The sequence below is a fragment of the Panthera tigris genome, chromosome B4 (genome assembly GCF_018350195.1).
Source record: "Panthera tigris isolate Pti1 chromosome B4, P.tigris_Pti1_mat1.1, whole genome shotgun sequence".
Taxonomy (NCBI): Eukaryota; Metazoa; Chordata; class Mammalia; order Carnivora; family Felidae; genus Panthera; species Panthera tigris.
The window spans coordinates 16,346,689-16,367,457 of NC_056666.1; the positions used below are offsets into that span (position 1 = coordinate 16,346,689).

General features: G+C 40.0%; 1 protein-coding gene across 1 annotated transcript in view; it reads left to right on the forward strand.

Annotated features, from left to right (window-relative positions):
• TMEM236 (transmembrane protein 236) overlaps positions 1-20,025 on the forward strand; it is a 32,253-nt gene extending 12,228 nt beyond the window's left edge. The window contains exons 3-4 of the mRNA XM_042991175.1: positions 3,334-3,475; positions 19,442-20,025. Coding sequence (XP_042847109.1) covers positions 3,334-3,475; positions 19,442-20,025 — 726 coding nt within the window. The remainder of the gene's footprint in view (positions 1-3,333; positions 3,476-19,441) is intronic.
• Positions 20,026-20,769: the final 744 nt, after the last annotated feature.

Sequence of the window (20,769 nt, forward strand, 5' to 3'; positions counted from 1 at the left end):
ATGCTGTGAAAGATGTAATTTTCACGTCTCCAAAGTGAAAAAATTAAAGTACTTCATATTTTATCTATATGTCAAGTAAGTAGTTATTAAGTGCATATCACATGCCAGGCACTGTGCTGGGTAATGAGATACAACACTCTGGAAATGTGAGAGTCTCTGGCCTTGAGTAATTGCTTATTGATAGTAGAGAGAAAAACAGTCGGCTATTAGAATAGCTATGATAGGTGTCACGAGGGGAGGGAGTCCTGGGTAGTGTATGACGTCATGAGAAATACATGATTGTTAGAATGTGTCCTAGATGCTACATTTGGACAGTCTGTGAATGTATAGAATAACCTTGGAAGGCTCTATAGATGTGCTTTGCATCAAATAGCAATATGTGAATATTTTAATCTAGATTTATCATTTTCTCCTCCCTCCTCCCAAAAGACTCTGTAAAGCATGTAGGAGGTTCCCTTTAAAAATTCAGTGTACAACCTTCCCCCCACCTACCGTACAACCTTTTAAGGAAACCTATTATCCTAAAATGATGATACATTTGTAGTATGATTGCCCTTTTTGATTCTTTTCTATTACGTCCTTACCCACTATTGCTTTTTTCCTTCTTTTGTTTAATTTTTTACTCAAGTGTGACACACAAATCAGAAAGTGCATAAAACATACGATATACAATATTAATGTAATACCACAAAGCAATCCCTGTGTAAACACTACTCAGGGTCAAAAAATAAAGCTTTGCTAGTTCCCTAAAAGCCACCCCTATGTTTTTTGCAATGATTTCTATCTTAACTTCTAATTCCATAGATTGGTTTGTCTGTTTTGAATTTTTTATAATTGGAGATAAAATTATATACCTTTCTATCTCTCTCTCTCTCTATCTGTATCTGTCATTTATCTCTCTTCTATCTACCTAATATGTGTCTGGCTTCTTTTTTTCACAAGTGTGGGTCATTCAGGCTTTTGTGTACAATGGTATTCCATCGTTTTCATTCTGTGGAGTGAATTCATTCATTTCATTTTATGAATACGTTACAATTTATTTATCACTTCTGCCTCTGATGCCCACTTCAGTTGTTTCCGGTTTTGGCTATTATAAATAATGCTGCTGTGAACATCTTTGAGTATGTCTATTGATGCACGTATGCAAGAATTTCATTTAATGTGCAGGAGTATAACTGATGGGACATAGATATTCAAAGGTTCAACTGTAGCAGAAAATGCCAGTTTCCCAAAGAGATTCTACTAATTTAGACTTAATGCTAGCAGAGAATGAGCATACCCGTTGCTGCATATTCTAGCTAGCCTTACATTCTAAGTCTTTTAGCCATTCTGTTGGGCATATATTCTTGAATCTCATTATAGTTTTAAATTGTCATTCCCCAATATAATGAAATTGAGGGGCACCTGGGTGGCTCATTTGGTTAAGCTCTTGATCTCGGCTTAGGTCATGATCTCACAATTTGTGAGATCAAGCCCCACGAAGAGCTCTGCGCTGACAGCATGAAGCTTACTTGGGATTCTCTCTCTATGCCCGCTCCCCCCGCCCAATAAATAAATAAATAAACATCAAAAAAATTAATGAAATTGAGCACTTTTTTCATCTTGCCATTTTTTCCCTATCGTGTTACTTATCTTTTTAAAATCAATTCAGAAGTTTTTAATATATTCAGATCTCAAGCCCTTTTTGATTTTATATATTGCAAGTATATTCACACTTTGTGACTTAATATTTTAATGGTATTTTGAGTGAAGAGTTCTTAATTTAAAAACAGTCCAATTTACCAGTGGTTTTTTTTTTTTTTCATGGATATAGTAATTTTGGCAACGTAAAGAGATTTTGTCGTACCGCGAATCTGACCCTCAAAGTCCTGAAGCTATTCCCCTATATTATACTTTGAAGCCTATATGTTTTACCATTTTCTTTTCTTTTTCTTTTTTTAATTTTTAAAAAATGTTTATTTTAGAGAGAGAGCAAGAGCACAAGCGGGGAAGGGGCAGAGAGAGAAGGGGACAGAAGGTCTGAAGCGGGCTCTGCGTTGATAGCAGCGAGCCTGATGTGGGGCTTGAACCCATGAACCATGAGATCATGACCTGAGCCGAAGTTGGACACTTAACCAACTGAGCCACCGAGGTGCCCCTGCCATTTTCTTTTAGATTCACAATCCATCTGAAGCTAATATTTGTATATGTTGTGCAGTAAGGAGTCCGTTTTTTACCTCCAAATAGCATCCAATGCACTAAGCACTATTTATTAAAAAGTCTGTCTTCCCTCATTTCTCTGCACTGCTGCTTCTGTTATAAATCACTCTGTATATATACATGGTCTATTTCAAGCCTTCTGTTTTGTCCACTGCCTACTTTTATATGCCTATGCCAATACCACACTGACTTAATTCTTGTAGTTTTACAATGGCTCTTCATATTTCCAAGAGTAAATCTTTATATCTTTTTCATCTAAATGCCTTGTCCTTTTTATTTCTATATGGATTTTAGAATCAGCTTCTCATTTTCCACAAAAACTTTGAATTTTGATTGAGGTTGCATTGAATGGTATCATTTTTTTTAGTCTCATTTTCCCTTTATTGCATATGGAGATTTTCCCCATATACAATTATATAGTCTATGAATAATGATATATATTTATTTTTTTTCCAATACTGGCAGTGTTTATTTCTTTCTCTAGCTTCATTACACTGGCTAGGACCTCTAGTACAGTGTTGCATAGAATTGATCAGTGTTTATTTCTTTCTCTTGCCTCATTACACTGGCTAGGACTTCTAGTACAGCGTTGCATAGAATTGATCATGGTGGCACTTTCGTCATCTTCCAGATCTCAGAGGAAAAACTCTTAACATATCACCACTAATATGATGCTTGCCATAAGTTTTTATGTAGATACCATAATCAGATGAAGGAAGTCTCCCAAAACCTGGCTGGGTTTACCTGGGCTCTCTCTTCTTGGAGGACCCTGAACTCCAATATCTATCCCCCTAATTCTTTGACGTAGGCACTCTCAGAGGCTCTGCTTAGCAGTAGGGTTGGAAGAAATTGCCCATCCCACCATTACCAGGAGCCTGCTATTATATTTTGGTGCGTATTTACCAAGCTCTCTCTTGAACTGAAAGCTCTTCCATTGATAAGAATCTTTATTACATCTTTACAAATCCTTCAACAGCCAATGGGATTGATTACCTGAAAAGCTGGAAATCAAGCTTCTAGTCTTTTAGTAAATGTCTTTGTAATTAATTTAATGTTGCTTCCAGACTATTAAAAGAATTTTAAACAAAGATAGTACAAAAGAAGTAATGCTTCTAAATGGTTTTCTGAAAACAGGTTCAAAAGAGTATTAATGGTTCTGCGGATATCTTACCTGATACCTTACCTGATCTGCCAGTTTCTCTGGTTCTGACTTCCTTGATTGTGGTGGATATTATTGAAAAACTCAGGATATATTCTCTTAGAAGGTGGCAAAAATGTAAGTATTCTTTTAAATGTAATATTTTTAAAAGTTTGACATACTGTTTACCTTTCTGTCACCCATTTATCTGTTGACATGTTTATCATACCTTTTCTTACCTCTAACATTACAGTTAGAAGATTAGAAATGGAGATATCTAAATATAATTATTTTAAAAACTACTTTGATAGCTAAATAGTTATTCTTATTTGTATTTTGGTAGTACTGATAAATTAATAAACTTAGCAAATATTTAATAAGAAAAACCTTAATGTTTACTCTAGCAAGAAAATAATCTAAGTAAATTATTATAGATTTAGATTTTTAGAAACCTTAAAACCTTTCAGTTTAGATGAATAAATATAGTTTTGGATATCTTTGATATAAATTAATGTGACTACTGACGTTATGTCCTAGAGAATTATGTGTTTTTAATTGCAGATTGTCAAAAAGCTAAAGATCACACTACCAAAACCAAGATATACCACATTCCTCCAAAGGGATCAGTCAAAACTAAATATAGGTTGGTCTTAAAAAAAAAAAGATACTTTGTTAATTGAGTATTTTGTTCAGTTGATCTTAAATTTCTTCAACTTTCACTTAATTTCATGTGATAATTTATAATATGTGTATGCTATCGTTATTGGATGACCAAGATTTTATACGTGAAGTGGGTAGGTTTTGTCGAATCACTTCCTGGTGGGGTGGATGGGTTAAAGCGAGTGAGTCACAGGGGAATTCTGGAGAGTAATAGAGATGATTCCTACCTCCAGGAAGGAAAAGACCAGAGAATCACTTATGGGTCATGAGCCACCACCCTTCCGGTCACTCTTACTCCTCAAATTGAAAAATAAAACTGAGCTGGAGGCCACCAGGAAATCTGAGATTCTGAGCTTCATATTTTGCACTTTGTCCTTAGGTGGGAGACGATGGTTGTTATGTTTAACATAATACAGGTGACAAGGTAGCTAAGGTGGCAGGCAGCTAGTGGCCATCTAATGAGGAAAAGGTACCCTCAAGTTACATCTGCCCTCCAGAGTCCAGGGTATTTATCTCAAACTGAGGAGATTTGGGAATTGCCACTTTCTTTGCTACTTCTCTAGATTCCTTCTCAATGCAAACCTATCTTGAAAATGGATTGTTTTTAAAAATTCTTCCGTGTTAATAACCTCCCATGTTAATGTGAACATTCTGTGTAAGTTCTTAGTGAACATTCTCTCTCTTTTTTTTTTTTAACGTTTATTTATTTTTGAGACAGAGAGAGACAGAGCATGAACGGGGGAGGGTCAGAGAGAGAGAGAGAGAGGGAGACACAGATCTGAAACAGGCTCCAGGTTCTGAGCTGTCAGCACAGAGCCCGACGCGGGGCTTGAACTCATGAACCGCGAGATCGTGACCTGAGCCAAAGTCGGACGCTTAACCGACTGAGCCACCCAGGCGCCCCATGAACATTCTCTTTTTAAAAAAATGTACATGTAAGGGCATCTGAGATCAGTGGGTTGATAGTCCGACTCTTGGTTTGGCTCAGGTAATGATCCCAGGGTGGTGGGATCGAGCACTGCATTGGGCTCCATGCTGAGTGTGAAGCCCACTTGGGATTCTCTCTCTCTCTCCCTCTCTCTCTCTCTCTCTCTCTCTCTCTCTCTCTCCCTCTCCCCTCTGCTTTTCTCCCCTGTTCTCGCTCTATCTCTGAAATAAAAAATTAAAATAAAAAATGTACATTACATTTTTCGGAACAAGTTATATTTTAAGTGATGAGTTTGGTTGTTAAAGGAGAATTTTCTCTGTATCCAGAAATGACAATGACACTGAGCATTGACACAAGAAAACCCCAAAGAAGTCAGTCTTGGAGATAAGACCTGAGAACATTTTATACAATTGCTTTTTCTTATTTGAAGAGCCTCCTTCTTGAGCTCTTCACTGCCCAAACTTGAGCAGGCTAATGTCTGGTTGAATAGCTCTACCCTTTAATAAAGTTCCACTTTAAAAAACTAGCATTCACTCAAAACACCTTTGCAAATATTAATTATACATGCATTTAATTTTTGTACAAGCTTTTGAACTCAAATAGTCCCCTTTACTCATTTTAAACATGCATACTAACAAAATGGATTATGTGAGCTTTGAATTTAGGGAGTGTTATCATTTATCCTCTGGAACTTAATACAGAAAGTCATAAACATGTAAATTGTAATATGTGAGTCTGAACATAAACCAGTAGGCTAAAAATATGCTGTTGTTGCATGTGGTACTTTAGAATCCAAGAGGTTGGGTAGGGGTGGGTGGTGAACGAGCTTTAAAAACATTTGGCTCCCTTTAGAAAAGGTTGGGAAAGGTAATATATTGTGCTCGGTCCAGAGAGTTTGAAAGGCATACCCATCGGTCAACTTGTAACAGCCATGATCCTATAGTAGAGGAAACTAAGGTAATCTGCAGTGCTTGGATTTATGGACCCCCTTGTGCCATCCCATCCGCCTTAATTCCAAGCTACAGAAGCTTGATCTTTGTGTAGCTTTTCCTTTATTAAAGTTTTAAATACAAGTTATTCTATATTTTTAAAAAAAAGTGCTCATGCTTAAAGCAGGCTTAACGGGATCAAGGAGTCCTTTCCACTAACTTTCTGTTACCAGTTGAAATATCTCAGTATCAAGTGATGATCATGTCAGAACATGTCCATGCATTATTTCACATAGCCTGGGCCTCACACGGGAATATTTTCTGGTACCTAGATCTCTGATGCATGGCAGTCTCGCAGATGTCATACCTAATAATGGCAAGTCCCAGTCTTGGGAACAAATAGTAAGAATACAGTGTATCGCCTGAATGTCCCCAGCTCATATTAGTATGTGGGTATTTCTATTTGAATTTTGTTAGCTCAGTCCCAACCAATGAATGACTGGGCCCCCATCTTTCTTCCTCTTCTATATTGTTCCCTCTCCCAGAACTAAGGTGAGTCTCCTGTGGTCTCATTTATTGGTCCAGACTGCTGAATATTCCATCGCTCCTGCTTTTTTTTCATTCGTCATTCTTACACACAAACAACTTGGCCTGCTATTTTCCCACCACTCTTGCCTGACTCTGTGTTCTAAACACTTTTCATCCTGCTATGACTTCCCTCCCAGGGAATATCCTAGTTTCTCCTTACATCAGTCTTAACCTATATTGTCTGAACCCCAAATCATGGTCACTATTAGGTTCCCTTTGCCCCCACCCAGATTCCTTAACCTCCATAAAAACCTACGAATGCAAACAGACACACAAACAAGTCAATGGTTGGACGCAAAGTTTCAGTTCTACCTGTAGGGACTCACTTGAACAGCCTAAGCCTGCCTCAAGCACCATGTTATAAGTGGTAGAGTAGAGTATCATAGTTAAAGTACTATGGGGCTACACGTGAAGAAATATTTTATCTAAGGTGTCGGAGGTCAGAAAAATACTAAAGGGAATATCTGGGATTTGTAGGAGTTTAGGCAGATATGGTGAAGAAGGCTTTCTACACAGAAGGAAGATTGGGCCTTAAGAAACTCAGGACTGCATGTAATAAATGGGCAAAAATAACCAGTTGGATTTCACAGTCTGAATGGAAAAATCTATTGTTGAGGTGAAAGCTGCCTTCTTAAAACCAGCCACTGTTTGTTTCTCAGGTAGTAAACTTCGGAAACCTACAGAGCGGATTTGTAGGGGTCCGTGGGCAGAAAGGGGAAGCTTAACCAGAGTCACTGGTGCTCCAGTTCCTACCTGAACCACATCGGCACGGCATTGGTTTGTGTCAGATTTCATTTGTAAAAAAAGAAAAATGGTTCTTCTGCTAAATGTCTGAAAACCATTAATCTCAGACCTCATTTAGATTCATAAGCTGTAGCTCTCGGTACAGGGCAGTACGGTAACTCAGGTGGCCAATTCCCTACTTCTCCAGCCCATGGCTCTCTGAGAATCGTGATGCTGCCCTATCCAGAGACCAAGTGCACCCTCATCCAAGGTCTTGTGACGGCTGCTGTTTTGGGGATATGACACAATGCTACACAACACGCTAACGTACACCACATTACAGCAATGCAGGTAGAGCAAACCCAACCTGGTGGGGCACACACAGGTTTTGAGGCCCAAGACGTATGAAAAACCAGATCCATTTTTTAATATTCCAGTTTGAAATTGTTTTATTTCTAATGTTTTCTGTTTCCCCCAAATACATATTTATTTTAAAAGATTGTCCAATACTCGTAAGCAAAAAAAGAAGAAAATGGAAATCCACCAGGATTCTATAAACTACAGATTGATAGCTGATACCATCATCAGGGGCATGCTTGACTCAAGGAAACCTATTTTGTATCTTTTTTCCTTAAAAATATGTGGTGGTATCATCGTTTGTTATTAGTTGAATAGTATCCCATTATATTAATGAACCGTGACTCATTTAGCCATGAGTTTTTAACTAACCCTGTTGTTGGACAACTAGATTTTCTTTTTTCCTGGTTTTTAACAACTGTTCTATGACTCTTGTTCAGAAGTAAAAAGGGTTGCAGAAAAAAAAGGAGAAGGATGTGGTGAGAATGAGCAGGATGATGTGGTTTGAGTCGAGCAGTGGGGGTGAGCCGTATGTACGGGCGCACAGGCATGGCTGGTGCAGGTGGTCGGTGTCTGGGGGACCCGGTGCTGTGTATGTGAGTTACAAGCCACTCCGAGGTGACCGGCCAAGCAGAGGCCGGGGACAGAGAGAGTTAACTGTCACTGGATGACCACAGAGTGTCCTCGGAAGACCCTGAGCATCTGCACATGCCCAGACTCCTTGGCAACGACACTTGCCAGAAGAAACGGGACTATTGTGGGCTGGCTGCACATGCAGATGAATACAGGGGGGGGTCCTTCATAGGGGATTTTACAAACGGGCGTAGCACGATGGTTTGGCTGCCTTGGGGGTATGTGCACAGAGACGACTTGCTAGAAGTGAGATCGACAGGCTATTTGGGCGGAAAACATCAGAGCGCTGCGCACGAGGTGGTTTCCACTGTCACATCAGTAAGAGGTGCCAGGTACGATGTTGGCAGCGTAAGGTTTTCAAATAAATCTGCTCGCAGTGGCCCCGGTCCAGTTCCTACTGTGTAGTGTTCTTAATACCCAGACACCTGGGCCAAGGGCCGCAGGACCTCAGCAGCCTAGATAATTACTTCTTTAGGTTAAATGCCTAGGTGTTGCCATTTCTGGCTCAAAGTATATTCAAGCTTTAAGGCTTTTGATATGTGTCCTTCAAGCAAACGACCCCCTCTAAAGAATGCCCTGCTTAGCATCTAAACAGCAGTGTAAGAAAACACCTGTTTCTCCTCAACCTTGTAACTTTGGATAATTTGTTCCTTTTCATCTTTGCCAGTTTTATAGGCAAAAAACGGTATCTTATTATTTTAATAATTTCCTTAAGATAGCAGTTGTGTTGAGCATTTTCTTGTGGATTTCTTGGCTGTTTGTATTTTTAAAACTCATATATTTATGTCCTTGATCTGTTTTTCTGTTGATACGTCTATTCTTTTTTGTTGTTGTTTTTACTCCTGGTTCATGAGTTCTGTAAATAGTAAGGCCATTAAATTTTGCCTGTCAGAAATGTAGCATATATTTCAGTTATTTGCCTTTTAATTTTTTGATATAGGAAATTTCTAATTTTGACATACTCCATTCTGTCACTATTTCCCAGATGGAGTCTGTCTATGGTGTTATGCTTTAAAAGTATTTTTCTCACTCCAAGGTGATATAAATATTTACTGAATATTTTCTCGAAACTTTTTTACATGTAAGTGTTTCATAAAGAAAAGAAGTTGGATTCTCTGTAGGATATAAACTCATTAATTTACACGCACCCAATCAATCAGAAATGATAATCAGTGTATTTCTTCCCTTGATCTGGCAAAGCTTTTAGACCCCTGCCTCTGTTGTATTTCTGTCCATTTCTTCTGGCATTTCCAACATAAAGAAAGGACTTAATAGAGCACTTTAAAAATGTCCATGCCAATCATAGCAACACCTGATAAACTGAATCAGGATGGGACTTGGGCGTACTTAGATTTTTAAAAACAAAACCTCATTGGATTCTTGGTGTGTAGCCCCAATTAGGAACATTGATTTTCACTTTGGCTGCCCATTCGAATCACCTAAGAGACTTGAAAATTTTTTAACTCCCAGACTGAACCCCAGATAATTAAAATCATAATTTTGGTGGGGGGGGGGGTTGGGCCAGACACATGTGGTTTTTAAAGCCCCCCAGGTGATTTAGACTTGTGACTATGATTTAATGTGTGGGCAGAAAGCAAGCAGGGGCTGTTTATACCTGTTAATGCCTGAAAGCCTTAACTAGGAACTGTGAACTAGGAAGCAAAGTTACCTGCAGAGAGCAGTGTGGAGGGACAGAGGGAGAGAATCTGTAACAGAATGGGTAAGGTTTGGAATAACTGCTCAAGGTCAAGGACAGGGGGATGGAAGGATGACAGAAGCTTAGGGTTCAGTGAAAAGGGGAAACCAGGAATTTGTCCTGGGACCACTCGAGATTATGAGTTGATCGTTCTTCCATTATGAGGATCATTTCTTCAATGATCCTGAGAAATCTGGGCATTGATGGTAGAAAAGATGGTAGGACTGACCCAGGTTTAGGAGTCTATAGAGCAGGAATGGAAGGAGGAAAAGGAAGGACCTATTACTTTCTTAGTTATTCCTTCTTACTGAGTTAACACAATTTCTTAAATGAATGACGGTGATGATTTTCATCCTTCTAAGCTATTTCCAGTGAATCATGGACCGCCTGTGAACATACTTGTACACGCGAGGTTAGTTTAAGGCCTGGCATCCGGAATTTTTAAAAGCTTCACAAATAGTTCTGATACCCACCCTGTCTCAGAGACCCTGGTTGTAGGAAGTATTGGGAAATGTGACATATAGCGAGTTCAAAGCTAAGAGCCCAGATCCAAATTCCTAAAGGAATCTGCTTTCCAGATTCCCTCAAAATGGAACTCAACACTTTAACCGAAAGGAATATAAGAGATGCCACAGACAATCAAGGTGGGGGGGGGGGGGAAGGGGGAAGGATGCTGCTTTTCTCTGAATAAAATGAATGGCACTTTGAGTTCCCCTTTGTTTCTTTTTAAGAAAAAGCTTATTATACAATATGAGCCCCGCGTGTGAGCTGGGCTTCCATAATGTGTTTTGCAATGTGTTTAGAGAGTATGTATGAGGAACACTGTGTTTCGGGGCCATGCCAAGGAGGGGAACTATTTCCTTTCATACCCTCCGTTTGCTATTTAGAATAAGGAAGTTTCAGAAAAGTAAGTTAGTTCTAGGATTTTCCCCGCCTTCTTAAGAAACAAGTAGCTATTTACCAGACCGGCCTGAGAGAAGGGTAGAATTTCTGATTTATACCTTCTAATGAAGTACCAGCTGTCAGGATTAGGTCAGTGTGTATTGGGCCAGAGACTATATTGTAGCCATCCTTGTGCCAAAAGACATAGGACATCAAGTGCTGTCACATGGTGACCCTTTGATTAGGACAGCTTTACACGATTGTAACAATTTGGCATTTAATCGGTACTTTCTTCCTACACGGGGCAGGGGGAGGGGGGGAGAGGAACAATTTTAGTATACAAAGTGAGATTCTTGAGAGTTGCAAGAGATTTTTCCCGAGTAAGTATTTTAGGGAGGCTGATAGAAATAAGGGGAACATGAAGAATTCAGCATGCATTACTGTGTCCTAGTACCAAGACCCGTTCCTCATATCATTATTAATCAGCAAATGTTATGGCCCAAGGTTGAAAGTAAAGGTACAGGTCACTGTTTTTCAAGTTCTAGATTTCCTTGTCTTGGAGTGAATAGAGTAAAATAGGTTGTTGAGCTGACTGTCTGCATAATGTGCAGAAATCTTGGTCGTTTTGTGTTTACATCATAGGGTCCTTTGTATGGAGCACCATTTTGCTGTGGATCCGCTAGTTTAGAACCCCAAGCCCCCCTGTTTCTGGACGGGGGTGGTGTTCTTAGCATGTTTCCTGCGAACTCACAAACCCCATTCTTCTCGGAAGCACACATCGGCATTTTTGTCCTCTGACTGGTGACTCCTGCCCCTGCCGGTGCCTGGGAACCCTTTGAAATGTCTTGAATCGGGCTGCTGCTTGTGCTGTCTCCCGCTGATGTGTGCCCCAGTCCCGCTGAGCGATGCAGGGGACACGTCGCACCGGCGGCTCCTGGGCCCAAAAGCCATGTGATGTCTTCTCTCACACCTGAGCTGCTCAGGTGCCCGGGCTGCCAGGACCTCTGAACATCCTCCAGAGCTCCTTAGCTGAATCAGTCGTGTGGGCTCGCTTGAAGTGCTCTCTCCAGGACCCGGGCCAGACAGCAGTCTTCATGGAAGACCTTGTGCAGAGCTCCGGAGTCCTTCTTCCTGTTGAACGGAGGGTGGTGTGTGCTTGGGGGCCTGGCTGTCATGTTTGGGCTTGCTCGCCTTGGTGCGGATTTCCCCAGCAGGATGCCCATTGCTCCCTTATGTCGCCAGACTCCAGAAGAGCAATGTCTCCCGCCTTCTATACAGCAAATCTTTATGGAGGATCTGTTACATACATACCAGGTACTCGGCCAGGTCCTAGGGGTACAGTGGGGAGTGAAAACAGCCTCTCTTTTCATGGAGCTGGCAGTTTAGTGGATAGAATAGCACATCAATAAACTTCACTAGCAAATGCACACAATTAAGGCAGAGGGAGTGCTCTGAAGGCCAGAAACAGGCTCATTCCCCTATGTGTTCATTTTTGTCACCCGGCTTGGGTTCGTGCTGGGATTCCAAGCTTTGGTCTGTACTCAGGTGCTTACTAGTAGAGGCATTTCAAACGATTTCAAAGCCTAGAATTATTTATATTTGGAAATAAGATAACTATATGCTTTTTAGCATTTTACTTTACTATTTATGTTTTATTGAAATATATTCAATATTTGTATAATATATAATTGTATATTGGTACATATTATATACTTATAATTGTCCATATAGTTAATATACTGTAATGATTCATTGTTACATTATTATATATAATATATATGTCTTGTCCAGATGAGTCTTTGAACTAATAATGGAGGGGAGGATGGTCTTTAACCTATCCAGCCTTCCAGCTGCTTTAGACAAAAGAATTTTCTTAATACTTTACATTGCCTAAAAATCCAGAAATGATACATTTATTTGTTCCCATGCCAGGCAGGGAACTGGCAATGAATAGGGCTTTTGAATGTACTGGAAAACAGTACAATGCTTTTTCTAAAGAACAGTCCCTGGGCTCTTCCAGAATTGATGATGGTTTGAATGTTTGTCTTGAATTTGTTATTATTATGAATTATTATTTGGTGAAGATTTGCATACCATTTGGAACACAGATAGGAGTAGGCTGGTCAGTGTTGACACAGCTGTCCCTCCAGTGGGGGTGGGGAAAAGCCCTGCTTTGTACCATTCGCCAATGTATCTGGTGTAAGTATTCCTTCCGCGACCAATTTCAAGCTACCAAGGTGACGTCACTGACCCCTGACCATGGAATTGGGAAGAGATGCATACGACTGGCTTGTTAGGTATTGCAAGCTGTCTCTGCCTGCCTAGGATATATCTGTGGGGTAGCATTTTGATTCATTGTGATCTGAACAGGCAAGTATGCAAATTAAACCTTTGACCTTGTTAAGGCTCTGTAGTGTGACACAGTTTCTCAAACTTTTTGACAGCCCTTCCCCCCCCCCCCCCCCCCCCCCCCCCCCCGCCCATAAACGGGACAGTGGGTAACAGTGTAACTATAACCAAAGTTTAACAAACTGTGATCACTTTTACTATTTACTGTATTCTGATATTTTCTGTTCTATTCTAATTCATTTAATTCATTTCTGTTCTATTCTAATTCATTATTTAGTGATTGCTACATTAATTTATAATATGTTATATATATATATATATGTATTATATATATACATATTTTAACATTTATTTATTTTTGAGAGAGAGAGACAGAGCACAAACAGGAGAGGGGCAGAAAGAGAAGCAGGCTCCAGACTCTGAGCTGTCAGCCCAGAGCCCGATGTGAGATTCGAACTCACAAACTGTGAGTTCATGACCTGAGCCAAAGTCGGACGCTTAACCGACTGAGCCATCCAGGCGCCGCTATATTTGGTATATGGAACACACACATGGCTGTTTCTATGTGTCAGGTGCTATTTTAAATGTTTTATGAGTATTGACTTGTTCAGGCCTCATAACCACCCTGTGAGGTGGGCGCTGAGTTTCATCATTTATTACTTGGCCATGAAGTTGGTCACTTGTCTTCCAGACCTCAGATGTGCTGCTCAAAGGAAGCAAACTATACATAGTGCAGTTGAGCTTAGTCCGTAGACTGTGTCAAAATAACGATGTATGTAAGTGCCCTGTTTGTATTTTAATTTATTACATTTTTTCCCTTTGTCTCCAAGACTATGACGAAAAGTACTTTGTGGTGCTTAATATGCTTTAAAATATTTGTAATGACTATTAATTTTCTTCTTTGCTAAATTTTTTTTCTTGAAATGTTATGTCTAAATCATTAGCATTTCACTTTCTCTAGAACACTTTTCTCTCAGGAAAAATAGATTTTGGGTGAGGCGTCTGGGTGGCTCAGTTGGTTAAGCACCTGACTGCAGCTCAGGTCATGATCTCACGGTTCATGGGTTCGAGCCCCACGTCGGGCTCTGTGCTGACAGCTCAGCTCAGCCTGCTTCGGATTCTGTGTCTCCCTCTCTCTCTGCCCCTCCCTGCTCATGCTCTGTCTCTCTCTCTCTCACAAAAATAAACATTAAAATTTTTTTTTTAAAATAGATTTTGGGGACTGTTAATCAAGATTAGTCTTATTTTTTTCTGAATAGTTGTTTAATTTGATTTTCTGGTTGCTGTGAGTGGAATAACAGTCTCATTTCACAACAGCTGCCTCAGTGGCCTTGAGATCCTCTTTGCTGATGTCTTCATGTCCTTTCTGGTTCCTCTGCCTTCCACTCTCCATCTCTTCAGCAGTTTTCCGTTTAGCTTAGAAGGAAGTCTAAACCCCTTAGCATGGCCCATAAGGTGCCACACAGTCTGACTCTGCCACTGATAGTGTAGCTAAGAGATCAAGTTCTGATCTCCCTCCTTGCTAGCTGTGTGACCTTGGAAACAATTGCTAATCTCCCTGTGCCTCAGTTTGTTCATCTTTAAGGTGGGAATTTTTCTAAGGATTTAATGAATTAATGCATTAAAAGGGCTTAAAACAGTGCCTGGTAGGTAGAGAGCACTTACTAGGTTTCTAGAACTCTCCTCTTCTTCCCTCTCTGCCTCCCCAACTCCTCACCAGACTTTCCCTCTTTCAATGATTCTGGCTGAAAGATCTTTACACATGCTCTTTCTACTATCTAGAAAGTTCCTTTTTCCATTCTTCACCTAATTCATTCCTACCTATCCTTCAGGTCTCTGCTTAACTGTCACTTCTCAGCTGAACCTTCCAGACCTCCAGTCTCATGCAGATCCATAGGATAGTCTCTCATCAAAGAACTGACCTTCCTTTTAAAGCCCTGCCACATTTTATTGATTTATTTTTATTTATTTTTTATTATTTTCATTTAAATCCAAGTTAGTTACCATATAGTTTAATAATGATTTCAGAAATAGAACTTAGTGAGTCGTCACTTACATGTAACACCCAGTGTTCATCCCAGCAAGTGTCCTCCTTAATGCTCCTCGTCCATTTAGCCCATCTCTCCCCCATCCCCCACCTGCAACCCTCAGTTTGTTCTCTGGACTCAAGAGTCTCTTGTGGTTTGTCTCCCTCTCTGTTTTGATCTTATTTTTGCTTCCCTTCCCTTATGCTCATCTGTTTTGTTTCTTAAATCCCACATATGAGTGAAATCCTTTCCTTCTTTTTGATTGCCTAGTAATACTCCATCATATATACATACCACATCTTCTTTACCCATTTGTTAGTCGAGGGACATTTGGACTCTTTCCCTACTTTCCTGCCACATTTTATGCTTCTGTATTTATTGATGGGATCACAGGTAACAGCATGGTGAAGGTGGGACTCTCCCCACATTAGTTGCTACATCATTCTCTATGCCCATTTGAAGCTTGGTACAGGACTCTACATAATCTGTCTGCTCATAACAGACGATTGGGAGCCTGACTCGTGCATTATTAGTATCAGCCTCATTCCCATCATGTTTTTAGGTGCCTTTCCTTATGATTCTCTCTTCTTTTATTTCTTTTCTATTCTCTGGATACATGCTCACTTTAGAAAATCCTTCCCTACTGATTTGTTATGTGGTTCTTAGGTTTTCCCTGTAAGCTATCCAAACCTTTTGAGAAACAAGTTGGAAATAGACATCGGGGCGCCTGGGTGACTCCCTCGGTTAAGCTCAGGTGGTGATCTTGCAGTTCGTGGGTTCAAGCCCTGCATCGGGCTGTGTGCTGACAGCTCAGAGCCTGGAGCCCACTTTGGATTCTGTGTGTGTGTGTGTCTCTCTGCCCTCCCCACGCTCGTGCTGTGTCTCTCTTTCTCTCTCTCAAAAATAAATAAAAACAAACAAAAGAAATAGAAATACATCAGTGTAAAGAATCAAATAAAACAGATGTGCGCTAGCCACTTAAACATTTATCTGTGATCAAAATTACATTTTCTTAACTCTTTAGCTTGTGCAGTGAAGACAAAAAGTTCTTTTGGCAACTGGCATTAGATGTAGGGAATGGCACAGAATGGATGCCACTTTCTCTTTTTACAGGGAAATGTCAGCCTCTAAGAAAGCGAGTCGATCTCTTTCTTCGTGCTTATATCTTTTATGGATTTTGCCAAAATATGTGTCGTTTTGCCCACAGTAGAATACTAACAACAACAAAAGAATTCTAGCTGTAAGCAGAAATTTTAAAAATAGTAATTTGGAGGGAAACTAATCACTGAGCCGAAAGGTATTGGGTACATGCAAGTTTACATTGCTCGGGGGCAAATCTGTTGTCCTACTCTTAGGACCATACAGTACCTTGGCTTCTTCAACACCACCTTCCTTTCTGGGAGGCCAGCAGAGCTCTCCAGTGGACAGTTGTAGTTCTTCTCACGTGGAAAGAGGACAACAGAGTCCCTGTACCCCTAACTATAACCTAGTCTCTGTTGAGGTTAGAGAGATAGGAAGCTCCCAGCCCAATTTCGCCAAATACACATGGACTGGGACCTTCGTATTTTATTAGAAATGAACTCTTGAGGCGCCTGGGTGGCTCAGTCACTTGAGCATCCGATTCTTGATTTCAGATTAGGTCATGATCTCACAGTTCATGGGTTCAAGCCCCATGTCGGGTTCTGTGCTGACGGTGCAGAGCCTGCTTGGGATTCTGTCTCCCTCTCTCTCTGCCCCACCTCCCCCCTCTCAGAATGAATAAAAAAAAATTTTTTTTTTTTAAAGGAACTCTAGCTAAGAATTCATTGTTCCTCCCACGGCTCTTATCCACAGATATTAAGATTCTTACTGTTTAAAAATGTTCATGTGTCGCGTCTAAGATTGCCACTTCCTGGCATTGATACGATGCTGAATTTACAGTCCTCCTCAAAAGCCTAAATTATACACTGCACTATTTATGTTGACAAAGGAATTTGAATTTCCATTCAGACAGTTTTATCTATTTCAAGGAGAGTTCTCCAGGACATGACATACTCTAAGAAACATAATTTCCATGTAAGTTTTTTCTTTTGTAAAATGAGAGGTATAATTGATGCCAGTGGGCATCTGAGTTTAAAAAAAAGATAATTTTAGGATTTTTTTTTAACGTTTTTTATTTATTTTTGAGAGACAGAGAGAAAGCATGAGCAGGGCAAAGGCAGAGAGAGAGGGAGACACAGATTCCAAAGCAGGCTCCAGGCTCTGAGCTGTCAGCACAGAGCCTGACATGGGGCTTGAACTCACAAATGGTGAGATCCTGACTTGAGCCGCAGTCAGCACTTAACCAACTGAGCTATCCAGATGCCCCAAATTTTAGCAATATTAAAATAATAGTAATTAGTATATAATTTTCTTTCTTACTTGACTATTATTTATTAAAGTGATATTCATGCTACTGTCATCTAAACTTGGTAAAGAAATTTCTAAAGGTGCCATCATTTATTTATAAGTGATTTATATCGGAAGTAAATGGGGGCGCCTGGGTGGCTCAATTGGTTCAGCCTCTGACTTCCGCTCAGGTCATGATCATACGGTTCGTGGCTTTGAGCCCTGTTTCAGGCTCCGTGCTGAGAGCTCAGAGCCTGGAGCCTGCTTCAGGTTCTGTCTCCCTCTCTCTCTGCCCCTCCTCCACTTGCACTCTGTCTCTCAAAAAATGAATAAATGTTAAAAAAAAAAAAAAGTAAATAATATTTTATCAAGAATTTAGATTTTTTTTTAGTTTATCAATTTACTCAATTCACACTTAAAATTTTAAAGTAGTTATATACAAAGAAAACCGAGGTTTGTCCTTTAAACAACTCCTATTTAAAGTTATCAAATATTTTATTAGTCATTAATCATAATAAGTTATCTCTTTTAAAATGTTTTCACCTCAATATGGTTCAACAAATTTTTATTGACTTCATGTCTTTAACCTTTAGAGCTATGCAGTCTAATGACTCCTTTAAATTTTGTCTTATCAAGTAATATGACAGCTCAGCATGTTGGCAATCTTTCCTTAAGACCAGATAAATTCTTAGTGAAAAAGAAAGAAAAAATGGTGCTTAACTAGATAAATGTTTGAAAAACAATATGCTACACCTTTCATGTCTAAAAACCATCATGAATACTGGTAGTAGGTCTTGAGATTTGAGGATCCCTTCATAATTCCCCAACCTCAACACCCATGTGCGCACAGAAAGGCACATGCGTGAATGTGCACACGTGCGCACAAACACACGCGCAATGTGATATTCATGAGAAACTATCCTACTTACTCAAATGAGCGTTGCGTTGATCAGGCATAGCCTTGTGTCTGCAAACGAACTGCTTTAGTCTAGCCAATTGCCCTGACTGTTTCAAAAACTTTGGGGAAAGAGAAACTTAAAAAAATATGGGACTCAGGGGTGCCTGGGTGGCTCAGTCTGTTAAGTGTCTGACTTCGGCTCAGGTCATGATCTCACAGGTCTTCAGTTCGAGCCCTGCGTTGGGCTCTGTGCTGACAGGTCAGAGCGTGGAGCCTGCTTCTGATTCTGTGTCTGCCTCTCTCTCTGCCCCTCCCCTGCTCACGCTCTGTCTCTCTCTCTCAAAAATAAACATAAAAAAATTAAAAAACAAACCAACCGGGGTTCAAAGTGGCACCCTTCACTAGCACATTGGTTAAACATTCCCTGTTAGCACCAAACTCCAAGGCCGGACATCTGAGTTGTAGTGATCCCTGTGGCCTTCTTATAAAAAAATGACAACGTTGGACCATTGGACTTTGATTTTATGATATTTGCATGTTTTATAATTAGCACATGATGTTTTGCCTCTAGGCAGGTGATAGCAGCCATAAAGTTGAGAGGTTGTCACTTGGGGACAAACAAATCTGGGTGTGAATTCCAGCCCTGCTCATTACTGTGTATTTGAATTCCGTTGTCATTTAACCTCTTGTATATTTTCTGTATTTATACAATGGGATAGTAATGTCTATTTCTCAATTTTTTTCTGAGGATTAAGTGAGATTATATGTGAAAGTGCTTAGCTCAGTAACCAAAAATGGCTGGTACTGTGAAATGATAAAACTGACTTGGGATCCATATCTAGAAAAATACAAAAACATAACCTTTTTTTGTCATTATGGTACCTATTGTGATCTGAAGTTATATGTGTAAAACAGACCTCAGAAAAAGAAGGCTTACAATTTTATCTTATTTTAAATTTAACTAAAAAACTGAAATTTAAAAATTTACATAAAGTTGAAATACAATTTTCATTTACATAAAATTAAAAAAATTTTTAAATGGCCATGAATCAATTAATTTCTTGCAGGTAATGAAGTTACATATAGTCATACAACCACTTTGCACCAAGTAAAAACCGTGATGGACCAAGTGAAGCAAAAGGAAGAAAATACTTCGTCTCCGCAGCCAGCCAGGAGGACCGAGGCATCACAGCCATGGGGACAAAGCACACAGAGCCCCGCTCCAGCGCTGGGAGAACCCCAGGAGCCCTCCTTCCACTCGGGAATCCTGCGAACCATGTCCCATCAGGACTATCGTGCCCAGATCATCCTGTGGAGCTTTCTGCTGTGGTCTGACACCATAGAAATGGTGCGCGTGGCTGGCCACCCTGCTGTGTATAAGTCAGGCTGGCTGTACCCAGTCTACATATTCAGTTTTATTTCTCTCCTTCGGATGATATTAACTCCTCAGAACCCTCTTCAGAATTCCCTGGGCGTCTTTCTCCAAGACTTACCCTTTATTTTTATTAGACTTAGTTTAATCATTGCCCTGGGAACTATCACACCCGTATTGGGCCTTTGTAAAAACATACTAGTGACTCTCTCTCATGTTTACTTCAATTACTTATCCAAATTCAGAGCTTTCTCTACCTTTGAAATGTCTTCATTTTAAAAAGAAAATGTCATAGGGCCACCTGGGTGGCTCAGTCGGTTAAGCATCTGACTTCGGCTCAGGTCATGATCTCATAGCTCATGGGTTTGAGCCCCGCGTTGGGCTCTGTGATGACAGCTCAGAGGTATAAATTTTTGTCCTATGGAAAGAAATGAGGAATACATTGTAGAGAATAAACTGTTTTTAATAAGGGTAGCTTATCGCTTTTTGAAAAGTATATTCAACTGATGTTAAATTTAAGCAACGTTTTATTCTTATAAGTTAACTCACCTGGATCTCTAGAAAATGTTAGTAATTTTAGTTAGTTAGTTATGTATACTGCACTTTTTCTAAAAACACTCTTCATTAAAGCCTTAAAAAAATTAGAACATGTTTCCCCACTAAGTCCAAGAATGATATTTTTATCATTTATATAAATTAAAGAGCATTGCAAGAATGAATTAGATAGAACTATTTTTTTTAGAAAATATACCTGATGTTATTGAGTAAGTTTTAGATTATACTTGAAAAAATTTGAACGGTAGAGGCACCTGGATGACTTTAGTTGGTTAAGCGTCCAACTCTTGGTTTCGGCTCAGGTCATGATCTCACAGTTCACGATCTCCAGTCCTGTATTGGGTTCTATGTTGCCGGTGCAGAGCCTGCTTGGGATTCTCTCTCTCTCTCTCTCTCTCTCTCTCTCTCTCTCCCTCTCCCTCTCCCTCTCCCTCTCCCTCTCCCTCTCTCCCTCCCTCCCTCCCTCCT